At 47.9% G+C, this 22170-nt stretch overlaps 8 protein-coding genes across 8 annotated transcripts; 4 read left to right on the top strand and 4 right to left on the bottom strand.

Annotated features, from left to right (window-relative positions):
* Positions 1-230: 230 nt before the first annotated feature.
* Positions 231-1330, top strand: BDW43DRAFT_90372 (putative 2-haloalkanoic acid dehalogenase). The gene has a single exon (XM_032050681.1). It carries the CDS (start codon positions 528-530, stop codon positions 1248-1250), a length of 723 nt encoding a protein of 240 aa, XP_031900083.1. The 5' UTR covers positions 231-527; the 3' UTR covers positions 1251-1330.
* A 79-nt stretch (positions 1331-1409) lies between these two features.
* On the bottom strand, positions 1410-3833 carry BDW43DRAFT_300429 (transcription factor domain-containing protein; the record flags this gene model as incomplete). The annotated part of the gene is made up of 4 exons (XM_032044895.1): positions 1410-2784; positions 2822-3441; positions 3493-3578; positions 3644-3833. The coding sequence occupies 4 exons, from the start codon at positions 3831-3833 to the stop codon at positions 1410-1412; spliced, it is 2271 nt and encodes a 756-aa protein (XP_031900082.1).
* Positions 3834-6290: 2457 nt separating this feature from the next.
* On the top strand, positions 6291-7652 carry BDW43DRAFT_300427 (putative secretory lipase; the record flags this gene model as incomplete). Its single annotated transcript, XM_032044894.1, has 1 exon — positions 6291-7652. One exon carries the CDS (start codon positions 6291-6293, stop codon positions 7650-7652), a length of 1362 nt encoding a protein of 453 aa, XP_031900081.1.
* Positions 7653-7773: 121 nt separating this feature from the next.
* BDW43DRAFT_90336 (thiolase-like protein) lies at positions 7774-9414 on the bottom strand. The gene is made up of 2 exons (XM_032050680.1): positions 8862-9414; positions 7774-8811 (listed from the first exon to the last, which is right to left on the bottom strand). Exons 1-2 carry the CDS (start codon positions 9353-9355, stop codon positions 7926-7928), a joined length of 1380 nt encoding a protein of 459 aa, XP_031900080.1. The 5' UTR covers positions 9356-9414; the 3' UTR covers positions 7774-7925.
* Positions 9415-13336: 3922 nt separating this feature from the next.
* BDW43DRAFT_311318 (SET domain-containing protein) lies at positions 13337-14489 on the top strand (the record flags this gene model as incomplete). The annotated part of the gene is made up of 2 exons (XM_032047166.1): positions 13337-14191; positions 14250-14489. The coding sequence occupies 2 exons, from the start codon at positions 13337-13339 to the stop codon at positions 14487-14489; spliced, it is 1095 nt and encodes a 364-aa protein (XP_031900079.1).
* A 224-nt stretch (positions 14490-14713) lies between these two features.
* Positions 14714-15479, bottom strand: BDW43DRAFT_300424 (alpha/beta hydrolase; the record flags this gene model as incomplete). The annotated part of the gene is made up of 3 exons (XM_032044893.1): positions 14714-14797; positions 14832-15357; positions 15397-15479. 3 exons carry the CDS (start codon positions 15477-15479, stop codon positions 14714-14716), a joined length of 693 nt encoding a protein of 230 aa, XP_031900078.1.
* Positions 15480-15882: 403 nt separating this feature from the next.
* Positions 15883-17771, bottom strand: BDW43DRAFT_311316 (LLM class flavin-dependent oxidoreductase; the record flags this gene model as incomplete). The annotated part of the gene is made up of 8 exons (XM_032047165.1): positions 15883-16110; positions 16177-16354; positions 16425-16981; positions 17039-17098; positions 17155-17167; positions 17228-17438; positions 17494-17634; positions 17690-17771. 8 exons carry the CDS (start codon positions 17769-17771, stop codon positions 15883-15885), a joined length of 1470 nt encoding a protein of 489 aa, XP_031900077.1.
* Positions 17772-18875: 1104 nt separating this feature from the next.
* On the top strand, positions 18876-21634 carry BDW43DRAFT_319760 (sodium:solute symporter family protein; the record flags this gene model as incomplete). The annotated part of the gene is made up of 12 exons (XM_032048970.1): positions 18876-18966; positions 19031-19094; positions 19146-19203; positions 19271-19457; positions 19506-19605; positions 19656-19739; positions 19791-19977; positions 20031-20081; positions 20129-20299; positions 20352-20670; positions 20737-21257; positions 21309-21634. The coding sequence occupies 12 exons, from the start codon at positions 18876-18878 to the stop codon at positions 21531-21533; spliced, it is 2058 nt and encodes a 685-aa protein (XP_031900076.1). The 3' UTR covers positions 21534-21634.
* Between the last annotated feature and the right edge of the window lie 536 nt (positions 21635-22170).

The raw sequence follows: 22170 nt of genomic DNA, 5'->3' as shown, positions 1-22170 counted from the left end.
TCTTTTTGCACCGAGCCCACAAGCAATAATCATACGACCATAAACTATGAATGCTGCCTCTGTAATGCATCTTGCGGGTCATGCCACTCATCTCACTACTGATGTAGACTCTATACAGCAATTCCATTGTCATGCTTAAAGCTTGCCCATTATCTTATCAGCTGATTCTTATCAGATCCCTCACCTGACTCCCCATCGGGGCATGAGCAGCCAATCACCGGTTACCGGCCCGGACATTCCCAAATAGGCAGTTCTGATCCGGCATATTGCATGGAAAGAAGTGATAAGATGGCGGGGAAAGCTCCGATCAGCTTGATCTCTCCGTTATCGGTTCAATGGATTTCTCATTCTCCCACTGGAACCATTATATTCGAGTATTATAGCCTTGTCCTGAGAATTCAATTGCTTATAAATAACCCATGACTGATACCGGAACGTCCCCACAAGCCACGAAAAACCCCCAAATATCCTAGACAAAGATCCCCAAAACACCGAAGAAGGAAGACAAAAAAAGAAAAGAAAAAATCATGAGAGGAAAAAAGCACGTCGTCTTTGACGTAGTCGGCACATGTGTCTCCTTCGATGCATTCTACGCCCGCATCGCCAGTGTCATCGGCCCCAAACTCGACGCTCAAAACATCACACCCCGTTTCTTTGGCTTCAGCTGGATGACCGCCGCTGAGCTCGAATTCACCTTTCTCTCCATCTCCGAACGCTACAAGCCCTACAAAGAAGTCATCACAGCCCTATTCTACCGAACGCTCTACATGGCCGGGATCGAAGACCCCCGATCCTTCGCCACGGACGCCGAGCGAGACCAATGCGTACAGGGATACTCGGAGCTGGAACTCCGGTCCGGGACGCGGGAGTGTTTTGCCAAGTTGCGGGACGCGGGGTTCACGGTCTGGTGCTTGACGACGGGGGATACCAGGCGGGTGAGAGGGTATTTTGAGCGGGCAGGCGTGGTGATGCCGTTGGAGAATTTTATCAGTTGTGATTCTGTGGGGGTGGCAAAGCCGGCGTTGGCAGCGTATCAGCCTGCGTTGGAGAGGTTTGCGCTGGAGGATGTGAAGTGGTTTGCGGCGGCGCATATGTGGGATGTATCGGCGGCGGTAAAGGTGGGGTTTCGGGGGGCGTATTGTACGGTTTATGAGAAGGAGAGTTGCGAGGAGATTTTCGATACCCAGATGGAGGTTGTGGCGGATTCGTTGCCGGAGATGGCAGAGAGGATTATTGCGAGGTCGGCGTAGGTGATGCTGTGTGAGTTTTAGCTGAGCTGTTCTTGGTATGATTATCAATTTCGTGATATACATTAATCGGCCATGTTGATATTCCCTAGCTTCAAACGTACAGTCCCAGCGTAGTTCATTAATGTGTATATACAAATTAACTGGTCAATCTCGCCACTCTTACAGTTGAGAGGCCCGGTTGTCTTGAGACCCACGAGGGTTGAAGATTTGTTCGAAGCCACTTTGGCTACCAATTCCAACTTGAGGCATTGAACTAGACTCTGGCGCGGCGAGGAATTGCTCCAGCAAGTGTGTTTCAGTTTGCGTTGGCCATGCGGATGCAAGCGACGAATTCCCGGTGCCGCAAATGGACAACTCGTTCACCGGATCCCAGGTATTGAGGGGATCCATCCGTCTATCTCCGCTGGATGTACCGGACGACGCACCGAGGCCGATGGTATCTCCCAAATAGCTGATTTGGTTAGATTCAAGATGGCCAAGTGGAAGGACAGGGAAAGGTGATGCGGCAGGGGGAGCGAATGAAGGGACAGGGACGTTCTCCAGTATGTCCAGGTTTCCAACACTCTTCCACAATGAGCCCCACTGCTTGAACGCATCATAGTCCGATATTGACGATTCTGGTTCCGACGGGATTTGGGCTGGTATGGTAGTCTGTTTTTCGGAATGTAAACGAGCAAGCGCACATTCGAGTGCCTCAATCAAGGCGACCTCGGATCGAGCCGAGTCCCCAGTAGCAGACATCTCGCGGATCATATTCAAGCCGTCCAATAGTGGTTGGCGTAACTCTTCTGATCGAGTCTGGATGGAGTAGGCAATTAATACTAATAATGAAGCACGGCATGAGCTGTACTCGATATAGGATGCTCGGGCTAGACCTGGTCGGTTGTCTCGCAGTAATTGACAAACTCCAATTGCCTCCTTTGCCGCTTGGATGCAGCCGGCGATGAGGCCCTGCGTACTGGATGTTTGCTTCGGACTTTCCCCTTCAGTACCCTCACTATAGTCATGGCTTGGGTTGGTTGATTGGGGCTCACTGGGAGACCCGTGGTGGGATTGTGAAGTATGATCTCGGAGAAGGAAAGGCCGTCCAATAAACATATTGACCAAACAATACTCCAGACGCAGATGCATTGCCGCACGGTCTTGCGTTTGTTTCGGGGCTATCTCACCGAGCATGTCTGCAGGGAGCGAATCCCACCAACTTTGCATGGCGTTCTTCTTATCCCTTAAGCGAGATAGAATGCTAGGTACAGTTCCTTTTCCACAATTGCGCAGAAGGGATCTACACCATTTGACAGTGTCATCGCCCAGATTTTCATTGATTAGATGTCTTTGACACTTACAGCTCATGGAAGAAGTCTTCGAGGAAGTGAATAAGTTGGATGGATGCCACGCTGCGTGCAACAGTGCACGGAAAATCTTCGGGTTGCCTTTCTTCGCGATACTGTGGTAGTTCTGTATCGACATCTGACCTAAGTACCGAAAGAGGTCGGCCGTGGAAGATGGATATTTTTCTGCCAAGACGAGGTCAGATCTGTGATGTGGTCTTGCAGTCAACCAGGATATCTTACCTCTCAAGCGAATAAGCAGTCCACCAAACGCGGTTCCGGGTTTCAATCATGCCTGAGTTGAACGCTTCGCTTTTACACTTTCGATGCATGCCGTTCTGCATCGCAAGCCGGACTGCAAGGTTAACGTAAATGTAACCGAGGCCAGACGCATCGATTGGCAGTGAGTAAAACCCGAAGAGTAAACATGCCTGGACACTCTCTAGACTAGACAGTTCGATAATTTCTGGTAGTAACCGGACGGCATTCTGGTAGAAGGTATTACCAATGTCATCCTCCGAGAAATCCTGGATGCCTTCGCTGCCCGTACTGTTACCTGGTGAGTCAAGATAGGCGTACTGTGTTCCAATTGCGAACACAGTGAGAATGATGCTTATTACAGCCGCACCCTTCCTGCTGAAACCACTAGGGTCATTGTAAAGCGCGTTCAGATTCTCAAGGAGCCAGCTCTTTCTGATAAAAAAGTAATGTGTTTCGGCGTATTTGAAGAAGACATTAGCTAAAAACCGGGCTATCTGCGGGGGTGGACAGCAGGAGATGGCTGTTGATAGATAGCTCTGGCTGGATCGTAGATGCTGCGCTCGCCAATATTCAAAGACCCGTTGATCAGCATTGTGTATATGCTAAGTAGTTAGCTCCGAGTATAGGCATGGTATTAACGGAACAGCGCATACATGAGCAACGGATCGTCTCGTTTGCTGTTCTATTTGATGCTTAATCCGCATGGAGAAATTCCAGTACGAGAATTCGCCGGAGAAGTCTGCTGTTACTTAGCATGATTGCTAGAAGGAAGTGCCAAGGAAGGGAGGGAGGGAGGGCACGAACGAGTGGTGGTGTCCCCAACTGGATCAAGCGTACAAGCTTCGTCGTCTATAGAAGGGCTGTCAGCCTCCTCGGCCACTTGAGACGAGGCTCGACGCGCGTCTTTGCTTGTAGTGAGGGCATCTGCCAATTTGGAAAGACTGCTCGTGTCTAGGGAGATTCCCTGCACCGTGTGTCTTAGTATGCGCTCCATGTATCTTGAACGCTGGACTAATTCTCGAACATCGCCTCTCGCGACCTGAGGTCGGCTTCCACAGAATGTCAGGATCTCTGTAGCCTGGAGAACACATGGGTATAACCACTCCACACACCTCGGCACATATGGACGGAACTCTCGGACTCCTTGAGCGCGATTTTTGAATTCACACAACCGACGGAAGTGTGAACATCTGCTGCAAGGTATCCCGCCTTCACACTTTTCCTTTAGTCTCCGACACTCATCACAGCTACAGACAGGGTTAATACTCCGAGGAACGGGATGCTCCAAGTCGTAGACCTACGCTCGTGTAGCACGCTTGCGTTCTTCCGTCATGTTCAACTATCAGATAGCTAAGTGAAAGGTTGGTAGTTGGATGGGAAGTATAGGGTTAGCAACGAGGCTACTCGCGGTAGTCTAATCTGAAAGGTCCAAGTATGCAAAACTAAAATGACGAGGGAAATAGAGTGGTCAAGCCGTGTAAGTTTTGCAGCAAGATCAGGAACTGATCACGAGATGAAAGGTGGGCACGATAAGGCTTCTCTTTGTCCACCAATCAGAAGACGATCTCCGCTCTGCCCTACTCAGATAGGAGTACCCTAGTGGTAGTATGCCCTTACACGACAAGCAAACGAGTATAGAGATCTTTAGTCAGTCTGTTAGGTAAACCTAGTAAGTGAGACCTTTTCAACCGGTTGCCCGGACTCCCAGCCGTGGCCAAAGTGATATTAGACACCACACCCAAAGTCACATGGTCCCCGGATATACAAGCCACAGGAGTACTCGCTATCACCCATGCTTAGTCTCTTCCTGAGCTGGGCAAAAACGTACAGTGACATGTGGATGAATGTCTCGATATTTAAGCTTGTGACACACAGAATGATTCTTGTAGGCAGCCAAGGCGCCAAAGTAATTTAACTGGAAGCCAAACTATAGAATGGCTGCTACCCAGTGTGAGCAAATACTCAAAAGTACATTTTTCTTCTGGAACTCTACTTGCATAGCCTTCACGCAGGAGGCCACTGCGCTATTGCTTTAAGCGTGTTTGGCATACACTTACGAACGCCGAAGATATTCTAAAGCTTAAAAAGCAAGAGATATTAGAAAAATGTGAGGTATCAACTGAAGTTTCCATCTTTGTATCAGTCTTCATATCTAAATCGCATATATCAGTAATCGTTTCGCCGTTAGTTTACATGGTGCATAAGATATATCATAGCTTATGAATTCAGGAACGGGCGCCTCGTCTTGGTACCTGTTCGGATCGACAGTTGCTGATCCTAAATCTAGAGCGCTTTGGATCCGTGCCAAGCAATCAGCTCCGAAAACTAGGCCTCAAAATTGGATATTGCGCCCCGAAATCAACTGCCAACATGCGAAGGTTGAGATGGCTCTGCGAACACTAAGACTGTAATTCTGGACCACATCACGTTATGTGGCTGTCCCTTCACGTTTAGGCCCGTGAAAAGTGGTACGTGCAAAGGTAGTAATTGGTTATATGAGTTCATAGTTCATAGAGATTTTTAAAAATTCCATTCCTATTTGACATGTCATGATAAAGAAAGACCTCCACGCAGTCAAAGTAACCAGGAGAAAATATCCGCGAGTACGCTGAATACGATGCCCAGGACTCTACCCCATAGTCTAATTGCGGAATCAACGTGAAGACCTGGGTGGGGGTGCTTATATTGCCAGGATCTATGATCTATGCTGGAAAAGGAAATGGATCAGCTCTAATATCCGTGGGCCTCTCACATTGCCTTAGACACGACTTATATTTTGGTAAAATCGAGATTGAACTGCTAGTAGTGCTCGTTTCTCGAGCCATTCTTGTTCAAAGCAAGGAGCTAGAATACTCTAGATAAATTCCAGCAATAAGAGTAGACAAAAATCGCAGATGTCTCTACAACGGGAGGTCAACTATCGACAATGCCGAGGCTTAGATGCTGGAGTCTGTTGGTTAGCACAATCCACTAGTTACTCACGCTTGACATTGTCGGAAGCAGATGGTCACTAGACGTGACAGGAATGTCTAGCGGCATCCTCCAGGATGATTTCGGATGTCCATTACTGGCAGCCTGGGGATGAAGATCCTATATTTGTGCCCTGTACGACGTTCCCCGCACTTTGTTTATTCAGGCTACTCCGATTGTGGCATTGATCGTTGGATCGCCTAAAGCGTTTTAATTAAGGTAACCCTGATCGACCTCGGCTGTAAAGCATTGTCAGTATACCTATGCGCTTTTCCCGTCCTCTTCATGTGCCATGCTCCGGCCAACGAATTACCTTCGTAGTTTGGGTGTGCGTCTCCTTTTTCGGTCAGACTTAGCGGCATAAGATACTATTTCTCAGTCGACTTCGGGCTCTAGGGCGCGCGAGGAAGGAGTATAAAGACCCAGTAAGTGCTTGCCATCCGTGTTGTCGACTGCAGTAATCAATAGGCTTCAACTCAACATGGTTAGGCTAAGCTTCTGGCTGGCGCAAATACTTGCCGTCCTTCCACTTGTTTCCGCTGTCCCAACTGGCCTCCCTCCTCGGGGTTCGGCACCTGTGCTACCAGTGGACGACCCTTTCTATGTTCCCCCGGAAGGATTTGAGACCTCCGCGCCCGGAACTATCCTACGACATAGAACTCCCCCCAACCCCATTGCAGCGCTTAGCTTTGCCAAAGTCAATATAGAGGCGGCACACCAGATTCTGTACCGAACCACAGATTCGTTTGGTAACGCCATTGCCACGGTTTCTACGATCTTGATCCCGCATAATGCCGACTACTCGAAGCTTTTATCATATCAAGTGGCCGAAGATGCGGCGGATCCAAATTGTGCCCCCTCCTATGCCTTTCAGCTTGAAGCAGCACATGATGGCATCCTAGGCTTGGTGATGCCACAAGTAGAATTACTCCTTGTCGGTGCAGCCCTTGATAAGGGTTGGGTGGTGACGGTCCCAGACCATCTCGGACCAAAGGCAACATTCCTAGCCAATAGACTCTCAGGCCATGCCGTCTTGGACAATCTGCGCGCTGCATTGGCATCCTCAAGCTTCACACATATCACGTCTGATCCAACAATCGCTTTGTGGGGGTACTCAGGTGGAAGTTTGGCAAGCGGATTTGCGGCGGAGCTTCAGCCCAGCTATGCTCCTGAACTCAAGATAGCCGGAGCCGCACTCGGAGGCACGGTACCAAAGATTGATACGGTTATTGAGGCAGTCAATAAAGGTGTGTTCGTCGGGTTGGTTCCTGCCGGCATTCAGGGACTTGCGAATGAGTATCCAGACGTTCAGAAACTGCTTGCTGATGGCCTAAAACCATCAATGATGGCGGAGTTCAACAAGACCCAAAACATGTGTCTCGCGGGAGATTTAGTTCACTACCTCGGCAAGGATATTTACAGTTTTACCAAAGACCCGAATATTTTCAAGCAGCCGGTTGCCGTTGAAGTGATTAATGCCAATTCAATGGGCCAGAATGTGCCAAAAATCCCTCTTTTGGTATACAAATCCGTCGGGGATGAGATAAGCCCCGTCAAAGACACTGATTCACTTATACACACTTATTGCCAGGGCGGAGCCAGCGTGGAGTACAAGCGTGATGAACTTTCCGAGCACGCATCGCTGGAAATTACTGGTTCTGCAGATGCAATGATTTGGCTGATGGATCGTATGAACAACAAACCTATCAAACCCGGATGCACCACTTCAACAGCGATTTCTGGTCTCCTAGACCCTAGGGCCTTGGCAGTTCTGGGACAGGAGATCCTTGTTATTCTCAAGACAATTCTGTCTGGGCCGATTGGGCCCGGTGTCACTGGTTAATATTGAATCCTTGCAGGTTTTAACAGCAAACTTGATGTACAGAGTGTTTATTATCGGCAAACGGAATGGCTCGATATATGTTATCTTACCTATCTAGTATATGTTAAATATGGTCTTCAATCTAACGTCGATCGCTGGTGTAAAATATCGGAACGAGAAGGACTTAGAGCTTTATTGTTCATGGTCGTCGATAACCTTACTACTAGGGTAATGAGCGCTACTATGATATTTCGCAGCATCTTTCTGACCAGTAGTGACTACTCGAACACGCTATTAAATGCGTGCAGCGAGCTTACCCACGGTCTCCTGCAGAGGGTAGTCGTGGCGCTTAATGCGGCTCCTGACCTTCTCTCCATCTTCTGGTTTGACATAGCGCGCCTCAACTGCCGGATTATAACCTAGTGCGGACCTTTGTACGACCTCCTCATCTGAGAGGACCGGGTTACTCTGACCGTCGGCGCGCTTGTACACTGTTACTACTACCGCACCACCAAGCCCTAGGTTGTGCTGCAGGGCAACGCTGGTATCCCTGACTAACCGATTGGTAGCCCATCCACGTAACTGCCAAGTAAGCTCAGCACACTGTGCCACTCCAGTGGCTCCCAGGGGGTGACCTTTGGATATCAGACCACCTGAAGGGTTGATGACGGGTCCCCGACCACCATATGTGATGTCACCTTGGCGAACCATCTCATGAGCTTTACCGGGGCCTGAGAAGCCGAGGGCATCCAGAAGGAGAAGTTCATTTGCCGAAAAGCAGTCGTGTAGTTCACAGACCTTGACATCCTTAGGTGTAACACCGGCTTCCGCCATGGCACGTTCGGCTGCCTGCTTGCTCATGTGGAAACCTACCAAATCGATTGCGCTTCGTGAATACACTTCCGGCCCATCAGTCACCAACTGCTGTCCGGCAATAAGGATGGCCTGGGACTTCAAATGAGGGCGCGCGTCTAAGAATCGCTGGGATACTATAACAGCGGCGGCCGCACCGTCACTGGTAGGACTGCACTGCAACTTAGTCAATGGAGCATAGATGGTGCCTGAATCTTGGATTTCCTGCAGTGTGTATGCCTTGCGAAATTGAGCATATGGGTTCCTCTGGGAATGCTCGTGCGAAATGCGTGCAATCTCCGCAAAGTCTTCCTGTTTCGCTCCAAACCTGATAATTACATTAGATGCAGGTATGAGATCAAACGACATGTAACTTACTTAGCCATATACTCCCTTCCTGCATTTCCGAAATACTGCGCATTCCGCGGCGCAGGATCCTTGCCATAAACCTCCTCCATCAGCCTCGTGGAAGGCCCTACAGCGCTTGGCCGATCATCCCACACACTCTTAATGGCACCAGGTCGCATCTGCTCAAACCCGACAACCAGAATGCAATCTGCAGCACCACCCCGCACCAAAGTGCGAGCGAGATGTAGGCCAGCCGAGCCAGTTGCGCAGTTATTGTTAGTGTTGTAAATGGGGATACCGGTCATGCCGAATTGATAGAAGATCCGTTGGCCAGAGGTGCTGTCTCCGAGGCAATAACATGCGATACCAGTTTGGACATCGTCGTAGGTGATCTGCGCGTCGACCATAGCTTTAATACCTGCTTCGTATCCGAGCTCAGGGTATTCGCGGGTGCGGCGTGGTTTGAGGAACTGGGTCATGCCCACGCCTAGCACGTAGACTGCGTTTGTGTTGTTTGAGCTCATCCTGTCTTTGATTTGTGGGTTTTGTTGTCTTCTACTCGTAATGTGAGGATAAGTTTAGAAAGACACATCTCAAATAAACGCACTTGGCCGAGCTTAAAGTATCGCCTGTGAGGGGGCATTTTATACCCGTGGACCGAGGTTACGCAGTCATCCCCACACCACAGTCAGCGAAGCCACTCCTATTGGAAGCCAGATTATAATTCTAGTTCCCATCATATCTATATAGCTATTAGGCGTTGAATATCTTGATTATAGCTACAGAGACCTCCTCGGCAATGGGTGCGCTGTTGTGTTCCCAGCAGATAATAGCTTCTCACTATAAATTCCGATATCAAACAGCGAATTAGGGTTGTATTCGACTGCAGCATTCTGGATATTGTTTCATTAGAAAGGTTCCTTTATATAGTGGTAGCCATATGGTTAACCCAAGTATAGCTATAAATACATCACCATTCTAATAATCTTACCCTGCCCTCAAGGAAAAGCAGGCAGAAATCAGCTGAAGATTATACAAGGCTATGTACAGATTGTATGTAAGTTTATCATGTTTAATACACCTGAATAATAACAGTCGAAAGGCAATCGTCATCGTCATGACTATCAGGATAATAGACATAACCACAGTTGATGTGTCGTGGCGGAATTTTAAGACTCGATCGTAAATTAGACTATACTCCGACATAATATTAGCGCGCCCTTCCACTTACTAGGCCAAGGGACCTACTTGATATACCAGCAGACCAGTTGAGTTATAAATGCAGCTTTTTTTGAAAGGCCAACCGCTATGAAGCAGTACAATAAAGCGATACAATGTTGAAAACTGACCTGGGATGTCCCCATATAGTATCGGGATTGTCCGACGGCCAAAGGCCTTGTCACCCGGAACGCCACGATAGTCCTGGATTGCCACCGTGAAGAGTGTCCCACAACTGATATGCTTTACCCAAGTCCATCCAACTTTAGGAGCCGAGCCTCCAATCTTCCAAGAGGCCATCAATTGTGCAATGACCCCTACAGATATAGAGAGGTCTTTCGCAGGCCCAAATTTGGATGTGCGAAGGAAATAGGCGCATAAAACCGTGCATATCCAAAGTACGGTCCATCCATACACATTCATTGTATAGCTGTATGCAACATATATAGTTGTCAAGATGATATATCGTGCCTTCGTCGCAGCCATTGGCGTTGCCTTGGATGCAAGAGGGCGAGCCGGATATTGTTCGCAATATCAATAGTATATCCGTATAGAAAGGCGTATGTAAAGGCAGCTATCAGCATTAGTAAGGACATGCGTGATTAAGTAGAAGGCAGGCTTCCTCGCATAACAAGGTTGACCATATATCATCTGTCTTCACTCCTCTGTACAATAAGGATGCGGTTGTAGATATGGGAACTGGTAGCATAGAAGTAGCAGCGTTATCCTTCGTGAAAAGATATCCCAAGCGAATTTAATTCTTCATAAAATGATATAAAGCCATGGACGTTGTAGTAAGGTATCTGCCCATACTGCGGGAAAGAATCTATGATAACACCTCAGAAGAAAGCAGCGCTTCACCGCTGAGATCTGCTAAGGGAATGGGGTGGCCAGATGCTTTATCGCCGTGATAAGTCAATATATTGATTGTGGGGTGGGTGTAAGGGATGCGAAGTACTCTTATGCCCATTCTAGTGCAGGACTTTCCACTTTCTCTCATGTTACATTGGGCGAGAACAAGAGTTTTCAATAGTATCTCCCGGCCAATTGAAACCTGCACTGAATTTGCGCCAAACCTATATGTTTTTTAAAGTTTATATCTAAAAATTGGGGTACAAATACAAGGTGCGGAGGCCGCAAGATGTTGCGAATTTTGATCTGCAACTCGAATATGCAGGGATTACAACCTTATGATTCATTCGCGGTAACCTTCATATCACTCCCATTAGGGTAAGGAGATTTCTGGCGGACACTGAACATGAATGTCTGTAGATGATAAAAAGAACATTAGAAACGTATGCAACATTAGAAAAATATGCATATAGATCCCATAGCAGTGACGCATCTCCAAATGGCAGTCCATGGTAGTGCCCGTCACGATATCTACAGTTCAAGAAGCCTATGAATGCCCTGAAGACGTCGGATGGATAAGGCATGTTTGGCTGCAGCCTTATGACAGGGTTTTTCTCACCCGACAATAATAGTTTTGCCTCCTCTTCTGCAGTACTGCCAGTGTTCGCATTCGAAGAAGAGCCCTTGGTCGGAGAAGAACAAAATTTTTGGAGAAAGGAAGCATTCTTGGAATGACCAGCCTCGGCTTGCTCACTTAGACTGGTTTACCAAATGTGGATAGTCATCATTCGCTGTTCAGCGTGTTAGATTCACTGCCTGTCAGCCGATACTCCTGCGAAACCGCTATGGATACCCCCTCCAATAGAATCAGGGTAACACAGGAATGGCCGTAAATGCCATCCATTGCATTTATCTGGGCCTTAGTATATTCCTTAGGATCTTGAATAATACAGGTCCGATCAACCCAAATATAATGAATTTCCAGGTTTTTGCAAATGGCGATTTCATCAAGAATCACCCGAGGAACATTTTGTGATAAAGAACAGGGCCTTTCCAGATCTCAGATATTTTTAGCTGTTGTCTGAAATGCATCTGCTGCGACACCTCCCCAGACGTAGCTCAATGCGGATCTGTCAGGATTAGAGGTTGGGGCTAGACAACCCTTATGGACATCAATCAATCGAAATACGCTGGGTGGAGGTGGAGGAACTCCAGGATCACACATTTGGCCATGTTTGATTGGCAATTTTGCAGCCAGTGTGACATTTTATTCTAACTGGCCTTCTTGGGGAACTGAGGTATAATGAGTGATGGTGGTTCATAGGTTTTGATAGGACTGCATGCTACTCCCAATTTATGACGAGAGTTGTGTGCTTTACGCCAATAATGGAATACTGCCATTCGTAGCTGAGAATACTCGTAGAAAAATGGGTAATAGCACTCACAGCTTTTAATCTCCAAATAGACAGTGGCTGCGCCATCATGGCAACAGAAACGGCGTATTCGATCGAGATCTGATTCGAAACATGGACCAGTGGCTTCATTTTCTGGGCATGGTCACCAGTTCACAAAAGTCGAAACATAAGGTGTGCACTTCTCTTTGTGGTTCCGAGCACGAGTATGACTTTGGCTCATGATGCTCAAATAGGGCCTATTATACCCAAGTCGATCAGCAGAATCAAAACTCACCCATAAGAGGACTATGATATAAGAAGCCGGTCTTAATGTGTGTGCAAATATAGCGGTTACAAGTTTAGGTGTGGAACCAGGATCGGCACAAATTATAACTCTAGTAACGATAATTAATGATACTTGCATAGAAGCAAATATATTGCCTAAGCTTGCTTTACCCTGATACTAAGTCTGCGGGAGGAAGGAAGCTCTACTCCGTCTATTGATGGTGAACCAGGGGATTCAGGGCGCATATTAACAATCATTAGGTACGATGTCACCGACCACTACACAACGTCCCCGGGGTCGCCGAAGCCAGTTAGTGGATAATGGCCGAGAGGAAGTGATACAATCTTCTAGGCCAGCCAACATGGAAAATAATTTTTTTCCAAGCCAATTAATGATATAAATACTGGCATATAGGGGTTTTGGGAAAAAGCCACGTGCCGTAGCCCACCAATTGAAGAGGTTGTGAGCCTTTAGTGCCCTAAAACCAAAAGCCAAGTTTTTCTTTTTCTTCACAATACCCTCAAATTATTGGCTATTGGGTGTAGACTCCACTATGGCGAATAACGTCGCTAGCCCTCCACAGATAAGCTCGCATATGTATGGAACAGAGTGGAACCGGGCAGTAGATAAGAAACCATGAATGAGGCAAACCCAGCTGCTGGAGGAAAAAAAAAAAGTGGAAAAAATGAACCAAGGTGCCACCCGACATTTATGCACCCTTACCACCAACACTGTTCAGCTTAATATATGATAAGATGCATTCACCCATAGCAACGGAGCGATTACACGCTACAACAGACCACTTTCTCAGACCGGATCAAAATCTTAATAATTCTCAAGAGTCATGGATCCATGCTCATTTAACGCAGAGCGAAGACCCGATTAAAGGCCGCCAACTCCGAGTCTCTCAACCCGTCCAAAAAGGCGAACTGCTCCTTGTTGACCGGCCCTATGCCCTAATTCCCGTTGTCGATAGTCCAGACCAAAGCGAAGATATTCGATGTAGCAATCCCGCTTGTCATAGACGTGTTGCCCGGACCGTAGAGCGGGTATCTTGCCCGAACCGATGCTCGGCCGATGTGGTCTGGTGTAACTCCTCGTGTCGGGAAGCCGATAAAGCCCGCCACGAGTTTGAATGTACCTGGCTAAAGAAATTCGCTTCCTCAATACGCTCAAAATGGGGCGAGTACGATTATGGTATGCTGTGGTTAATCGTGCGCATTCTTGCCAGCAGACATGTGCAAGTTCAACAAAATACGATGTCAAATTGCGAGGACCGCTTGGGCCAATCAACTTTCAATCCTTTTAAGTCGGGTTGGAATGCTATTTGGTCATTCTGCGGCTCACAAGAGAGCTGGTCTCATTCGCAGGTGCGACATTGGACCTTGTTAGTTAAGAAATACTTGGGTAATAGCCCATCCTTGCCACATGGGTTGAAGCCGAACGATGTCCTTGCCTTGATTTGCCGAGAAGAAGCAAACTCGTTCGGTCTCTACCCTAGGGAAACAGGGGTATTCCCTTGCCCCGATCGTTTGGTTGACCGGGGCGAACAGTTCGGGGCAGGAGTGTATCCGACAGCTGCTATAGCCAATCACTCATGCTGTCCGAATGTGAGTTACATCTACCGTCAAATGGGTCCTCTTGTATGTCGGCTAAAACCTCCTTCAGATTATCCATAAACCAGACGACCAAGGTCGGATGGTTTTCATTGCGTCGAAGGACATAGCGCCTGGTGAGGAGTGTTGTATATCATACTTCGATCTAACGAGGTTTGTCGACCTCAAAATTCGACGAGAGCACCTGCAAGCGTCTTTCCGCTTCCTGTGTAAGTGTGAAAGGTGCATATCGGAAGAACCTCCTGCAGAGAAGTTGGAATGGGGCGTGTTTCCTTCGACGGACGACTTTTAGGAAAGTCCCATCGCCATTGCATACATATATATCAAAGCTTGCCATATGGAATGTGCATAATTCAAGCATACGTTATTTAGCGCCCAGTATCACACACCTACATAAGCACTGAAAGATTATTTCATAACGATTGGACTGGTATATGGCTCCATCCTAGGAGAAGTGACAATACCATGGAGAGTTCCTCCGTGTAAATTATATCGCATATTAAACCTTGGTCTTCACTACACATTCTTCCCCACAATTCTACCTACAATCCTGACCACCTCCTCAGTCATACTCAAGCGGACACTATGAGCGGAATTCAACTATACGGTCTCTATAACCACCCTCAGCCCTAACCTTCTCAACCATGGGCTTCTGAAACATAAGCGGCATAGCCATATCCTTCGTCATTTGAATATAAGTCACCGGGATCTCCTTCCAAGCGCACCTCTCAAGCGGCTGAAACATCGCATCCCCATTCCACCGCGTCAACGTAGAAATCAAAGCATCAGCATCCGCATCGTCAATCCCAGGACCTACCATCAAAGCCTTTAACTCCTCCTTGGAAAGTATATTCACTATATCAGATGCATTGGCTAGCCGATCGGCGCTACCAAACTCCTTGGCTATGTCCACGATGCAGGCCCCTTCTGTGAAAAGTGACCCGCATATGTAGACGAATTGAGCAACGCCGCCGAGAAGCCCTCGGTTTTGGCGAGTTTTGGCGCCAAGACCGGTAAGAGCGTTCGTTCCGACTTTACCGCCGTAGGAGTTCATTATTACTACTACCGTCCGGCTGGCGTCTGCGAGGCTTTCAACGTACGTGCGGATGAGGTCTGTATCGGTGGTCCAGTTTGCGCTGGGGGGCTTTGCGCTGTTTATGCTTGGTAGATGGGGTACATGAACTTCGTAGCTATTGGACTAGAGGGCTTTTGTGAACGTTGAATAGGATTCTGGTCTATGCCATGCCCCAGAGATGAGAAGAGTGGGCTTGCTGGAGATCATATTGTACTGATAGGGTCCTGTAACAATTGAATGACTGGTAAAGCTCCGAGACGCAGGCACAATGGGAGCTAGATTTCCTGGATCTGGCTGGTATTTCTCCCGCGGAAGACTGGCGACATTCAACTTTATATATAATGGTCTGCCAGGTACGAGCGAAGCTAAATGTACCTGTGAACACAATAGTCGAAGTGACCAATGAATGCAATTCGGATAGGCTATTTTCAACCTCTCAGGAACGAAGGATGAGCGGCCCCCATGCAGTAGTGCTTAGCATCTGTGCCGAAGCCTATATTCGACTTCACAATCGTATACTAATAATTACGCGTACGTGCTTCTTGACTTGTATACTATCACATCCTTCCTTGTAATGTTTATTACAAAAGCCTCCGCCGATATGGCTGAACTAGTTGTCAGGAATCTTATGCTCAGCCGCATCGACTCCCGCGTTCCAACGATATTTCGCTGCTGGATGGTCAGCCGGGGGCCCACTTTGCCCAGGTTTCCCGTAAAGGTTCTCTCGATAGGTGCCCTTATTAACTGCATAGTCGTCCCAGAATAGACCACGGCGGCGAAGCTCGGGAATGAGAAGCTCGATGATGTCCTTGAACGAACCGGGCTTTATAGCATAGGCCTTACTAGAGTTAGTTGACCAAATTTGATACATTGTGTCTGAGGCTCGCATATGTGTCGCACTTACAAGATTGAACCCATCAACATCGGCTTCCTGGACCCACCTTTCCATTTCGTCGGCTACTTGTTCCGGTGTGCCAACAGGAGTTGCGCCCAAGCCACCGACAGTGATATGTTGTCCAACTGTGGATTTGGTCCATTTGGCGACACCGGGAGTGGCTTTTGACCAGCCGTCGACGGCAGAGCTGTGAATAGCCACGGTTAGACAACTGCACAGCTATAATCACTGAAAGAGTACCACGACTGAATACATACCGAATGGCATTGCTCTCCACATGGCGAAGCTCCTCGTCATCGCCATATGTGTCCAGATTGATCCCGGTCCACCCACCAAACAGCGCCAGTGCCCCGTCTATCGATCCCAAACTGCGATAATACTGGAACTTTTCCTGAGCCTCTTCCTCTGTACGGCCCAACACCGGACAGAGCAGTGCCAAGAACTTGATGCCCTGGGGATCGCGACCAAACTGTGTCTTAGCCAGGTCGCGGATTTCCGCAACATTCTTGGCCACGACCACAGGGCTATGTCCAGCCACGAAGATGGCCTCAGCATGCTGGGCTGCGAATGCCTTTCCAGCCTTTGAAGTACCGGCTTGAAGAATAACGGGCGTTCGTTGAGGGCTTGGTTGAGTGATGTGGGGGCCTGGAACATTGAAGTACTTTCCGACGTGATTGATCTCTCGCACGCGCGATGGATCGGTGTAGATTCCGCGCTCTCGGTCAAGGACTACGGCGTCTGATCTCCAAGATGATTCCCAGAGTTTGTATGCTACTTTTATGTACTCCTCGGCGACTGCGTAGCGGTCATCGTGCTGTTAGAGATTAGATTTCAAGTCCTTAGTGGGGGTCGCAGATATGAATTCTCTTACCTGTGGCTGTTCGGCGTGACCGAGGTTCCGCGCAGCCGAGTCGAGATATCCGGTGACGATCTATGCGTTGACTTTAGGTTAGATGTGACCTAAATCGACATAAGCGCTCAACTTACATTCCAACCAACGCTACATTTCATGGAAACGAGTCAGCCACATTATAAAACGAACATGTGGACAACATCTTACCGTCCTCTAGTCAGATGATCAATGGTCGAAAGTCGTCTCGCCAGATGGTACGGCTGTTCATAGGTTGTCGTCACTGTCACTCCGAACCCAATATTACTCGTCACAGCTGCCATCGCAGGAACCACTGCCAAGGGCTCATTTACTGGCCACTGGGCACCTGATATGATCGCTGGCTCGAGGTTTCTCGGCCCCTTGTACACATCATAGCCTCCTAAACTATTTTTTAGAATGGTATTCTAGGCGGTGAAAGTTTGTAGGCCATATACCGAGAACGTCAGCGATGAAGATACCATGGAATTTGGCTGACTCGAGGAGTTTCGCTAGCTGGGTCCAATGGTCAATGTCGTTGAAGCGATGGGACTCGTCCTGGGGATGTCGCCATAAGCCAGGCGATTGGTGGCCACTACCTATATGTTCCATTAGCGATGGATACGAACAATCCTCGTGAAGGGCAGCCCGTACACATTTCAACGAAAGCATTGAGAATGAGTGACTTTTTAGTGGTATTAGGCGGAGCTGTGTCTGTGTCCATCACTGCTGTCATTTTTGAAGCGGCACAATGTTTATGAAGTTCGGTGCTGGAATAGTGTTTAAAGGCAAAAGCCTGAATATACCAGATATGGTTGTATAAGTGTATAACTGCAATTGTGTAACTTAGTTGAACAACAGGTGATCAGGGAGGTTATGGCAAGTCCTCCCCTCATAAGTATTAACCTAGACCAGCAGGGACTCCCCTCATTACAGGGATTCCATCGGGCTAGGGCCTCCTTGTTCTGCTGCATAGCATCAAAGTGGGTCTCGATGACACCATGCGGGATATGAGAGGAGAGCCATGCACTTTCGACAATCACATCTTTTTAAGCTTAGAGCACTGTTGTCTCGGCACATAGTCTGCTCCATGAAATAACCGGGTTACTATCAGGGAGCGAAGATCCAAAAATTAGTTCTTGCGGTTTCTTCTACCAAGACGATCCGCCGTTGCTCGTCAGCAACCACAACCATCACGCAATTTACAAGCCAAAAATTCAGCAGAACAAAACCGGAACTGTGGCCCTGGTAGGCATATTCTTGTTGTAGCTTTCTATTACTTCACAGTATAGATTAGCCCTCTTTAATTTGGTCAACCGGAGCGGCCGGCTATGTTGCTTCTCTACATATATTCATACTGTGCGAGAGTTAGATGTGATAAGAGAAGGTGGGTCTATCACAAGATAGTCTATGTGTGATTAAAATTATTTTGGCTTTCTCCGGGTACCAGACCGTCGGTTTGGTGGGCCATATATGAGGCTGTCCACCCAGCCTAAACCCCTATCAAGAAGATATGCCGGCCAATATCATCATGAACATCGGGAAATCACATCATAGTCAATCTGCATCATATCATCTAGTATCTCATAGTTCCTGTAATATGCAAGGGTGTCGATCATGTACCTTTTGGATATCTTACGAGGATCCCAATTCGTTGAGATTGTGGACTATGGTGCAGCAGGATGAGACCATGGGGTACTTATTCTAAACGATACCCACCAGTTTGATGTACTGACCGAAGCAATATTATAGTTCACTCCTGCTTCCTGCTGCTCTAATCGATAAGAACACTGGGTGTCTTCTGCCGTAACAGAGAGACGTGTGTTTTCAACAGTCAGATATGGGGAGTGGCGATGGCTCGGTGCAACCGCCGCTGTCACAGGCGGTCGGATATGTGATTGTGGTCGTCGTTGGTCTAATCATTGCTTTTGGTGTGCTCGCTAAATATCTCTCACTACATTGCGATACCTATCGTGCTTGCTAACATTATCCTAGTAATGATGCTCATCACCAAGGTCTTAAAGAAAACAACGGGAGAGGATAATAAAAAAACTGAAATGTAGGAGAGTTAGTGCTATGCTTTTTGTCGAGCTCTACTCATGTTCTTCAGGTTCATGACGGCCAATCGAACTGTTCGAGCTGGTTTAACAGCATCTGCCGTAATCTCTGTACGCTTCCAGCTCACCTATGCAGTCGAAAGGAGAGAGAGTGGAGTCTAACCCAAAATATCCACAGTCCTGGCTTTGGACAACAGCGATGCTAGGATCCTCATTTGTCGGGTATGACTATGGTGTCGCAGGGCCGTTTTGGTTCGCTGCTGGATGCAGCCCGATGATTGTCTTCTTCGCCTTGCTGGGAATATCCTGCAAACGAAAGATCCCCGAAGCGCATACCTCCCTTGAGGTAGTCCGAATTCGATACGGTGAGACTATACGTCGAAAGTGGTCCCTGTCTAAGCTAACTCCTTCAGGGCGTACCGCCCATATTGTATTCATGACACTTTGTCTGGTCAACAATATCTTCGCCTGTGCTAACATGCTCCTCGGAGCCGCTGCTGTCATTTCGGCTGTGTGAGTAACGCACCTACTGTAGCACATGTATAGGCTGATAGCTAAAGTAGGACTGGAATGCACATCATCGCCGCCACCTTCCTCTTGCCCGTTGGTGTGACTGTGTACACCTTTGTTGGCGGAATTAAAGCTACGTAAGTGGAGGGGTAACCACCTTGGGGACATGCACTCATGTCTCGATGCAGATTCCTGACCGATTACTTCCACACGGCCATAATTCTCATTATTTCGTGCTACTTCTCCGTCAAAGCGTTCACGATTGACGAAATTGGCTCTATCGGCAAGCTATACGACCTGGTGCAAGCCGCCGCCCAGAGGCACCCTGTTTCTGGGAATCACGATGGAACATACTTGACAATGACGTCCAAAGGAGTGAGTCATCTCGGATTTATGCGCAGCGTAATGTACTAACCACTTAAATCTAGGCGATGCTTTTCGGAATTCTTCACATTTGCTCCAATTTTGGCCTTGTAATTGTGAGTGTGACATTCTCTTTCTACAAGCCGTGCTAACTGCATTCTAGATGGACACGAGCTACTTCATCAAAGCATTTTCGGCTGCCCCTTCATCAGTAGTTCCTGGGTATACAATCGGGGGAGTTTCGTATTTCGCTATCCCTTGGGCGCTTGGAACCATTATGAGCTCGGTGGCCATCGGGCTTGAGAACCAGCCGTCCTTTCCCACGTATCCTAGGGTAATACTTTCCTAGCCATAACATTTCGACTTATACTGAGGACTACATCTAGCGAATGACATCAAGCGAGGTTAGTGGAGGACTTGTCTTACCTTATGCCGCCATGACCATCGCCGGTAAAGGCGGCGCCGCTGCGATTCTTCTTATCACATTCATGGCCGTGACATCGACGCTATCCGCGCAAGTCATTGCAGTGAGCTCAATTCTCAGTTTCGACGTGTACCGTGAATACTTCAAGCGCAATGCATCCGATCGTGACATTATTCGCTCGAGTCACTTCGGTGTGATCTTCTTTGCCGCATTCTCTGCCGGATTTAGTACGATGCTTCATTACGTTGGCATTGATCTAGGCTGGACTTTATACATGCTAGGTATATGCATATCACCCCTGACCTCTATCGTTATCCCAGGATTATGATATTTACTAACCCTCACAGGAGTTGTAACATGTCCCGGCATCTTCCCGATGGCGTTTACCATCCTCTGGCGCCGCCAAAGCAAAGCTGCTGCTATACTTTCCCCCGTTCTGGGACTGGCTACGGGTATTGCCGTGTGGCTTGGGACTGCACAACGCTTCTACGGATCTGTGTCTGTCTCTGCGACAGGGCAAATCCTCCCATGTGTATACGGAACCGTTGCGTCTGCATTCTCGCCGATTCTATACTCAGTTGCTATCACCCTTCTTCGCCCGCAGAACTACGACTGGAATGAGTTCAAGAAGGAAAAGCTCGCACTCGAAAAGCTTGAAAGCGAGTTTACAACAGTACACAGACACGACAAAGACACCCGACCTGAGAGTCGCTTAGAGGAAGGTCAGCAAAAGTCCTCTGCGTTCGATGCCCAAGACTTGAAGCGATGGGGTCAGATTGCGGCTTTCTGGTCAATCGCGACATTCCTGGGGCATTGGGTTATTTGGCCCCTGCCGATGTACGGTTCGAAATATGTGTTTGGAAAGGGGGTGAGTGTCTCAATCGCATTATTTGTCTTGGTCCCTGAGCTAACTTGTCAGTTCTTCTCGGCTTGGGTGGTCGTTGCTATCATCTGGCTCTGGTTAACAATGCTAGTCGCTATCTTCTACCCTATCTTCGACGGGGGTATTCAACAGATCACGCAAGTCTATCAAGGGTTACGTCAGAGTAGAACAACAAGTAAGTCAGTCGAGGACGAGACCCCATCCTCTCCTTCAATAAGCGGCGCGGTGCAAGAAGAGGGAATGAGAGAAGACCACAATTAAAGCTCGCCAGGGATGGGACACATAGATATTTCGTTCCTCTTCGGATCAAGCTTCAATACTTCCTACAGTCGTTCTTACAGATACATAGTACCTAAGTCACAAACATCATATAGATCGCCTTTTCTCATCAGGCCTTATATATACTACAACAAGCCTCCTCCTGCCTACATCCCCTTAAACCAACTGGAAGAACTACCTCGCCTTATATCAAAGGTGGATTAGGCGTTTAAGCAGTTGCTCAAGGGTAATCAAGAAAGAAAGAAAGGAAAAGGGTGGCGTAAATCGCAGACCCTTTGAATGTCTCAACGGTATAAATGTCTTTGTGTCTGCAGGCTCATCTCGAAGCATGCAGCATAGATTGGAAGAACGGAAGTAGGCTCTGTTATACTGAGAAATACAGCTCCAATCTTCGAAATTACTATTCTCCACGGGCCGGACTTTCTTCAACCTCCTGGATACCATGGATTGTGGTGTGTCCAAGCTAGACAGGAGTTATATCCCAACGTGCACTTCTCAACTAGTCTAGTTTTCTTGGTTTCAAGGAATTTACCCATCTCTATGGTCTTTTTTGGGATAGTAGGCAGTCGAACCGTACTAACGCAATCAGTGGGTAGAACGTTGTACAATCTGCAAATGC

Source organism: Aspergillus alliaceus, assembly GCF_009176365.1.
Source record: "Aspergillus alliaceus strain CBS 536.65 unplaced genomic scaffold BDW43scaffold_23, whole genome shotgun sequence".
NCBI lineage: Eukaryota > Fungi > Ascomycota > Eurotiomycetes > Eurotiales > Aspergillaceae > Aspergillus > Aspergillus alliaceus.
Note: the sequence above shows the minus strand (reverse complement) of the source record. Positions and strands in the feature narration are given on the sequence as shown.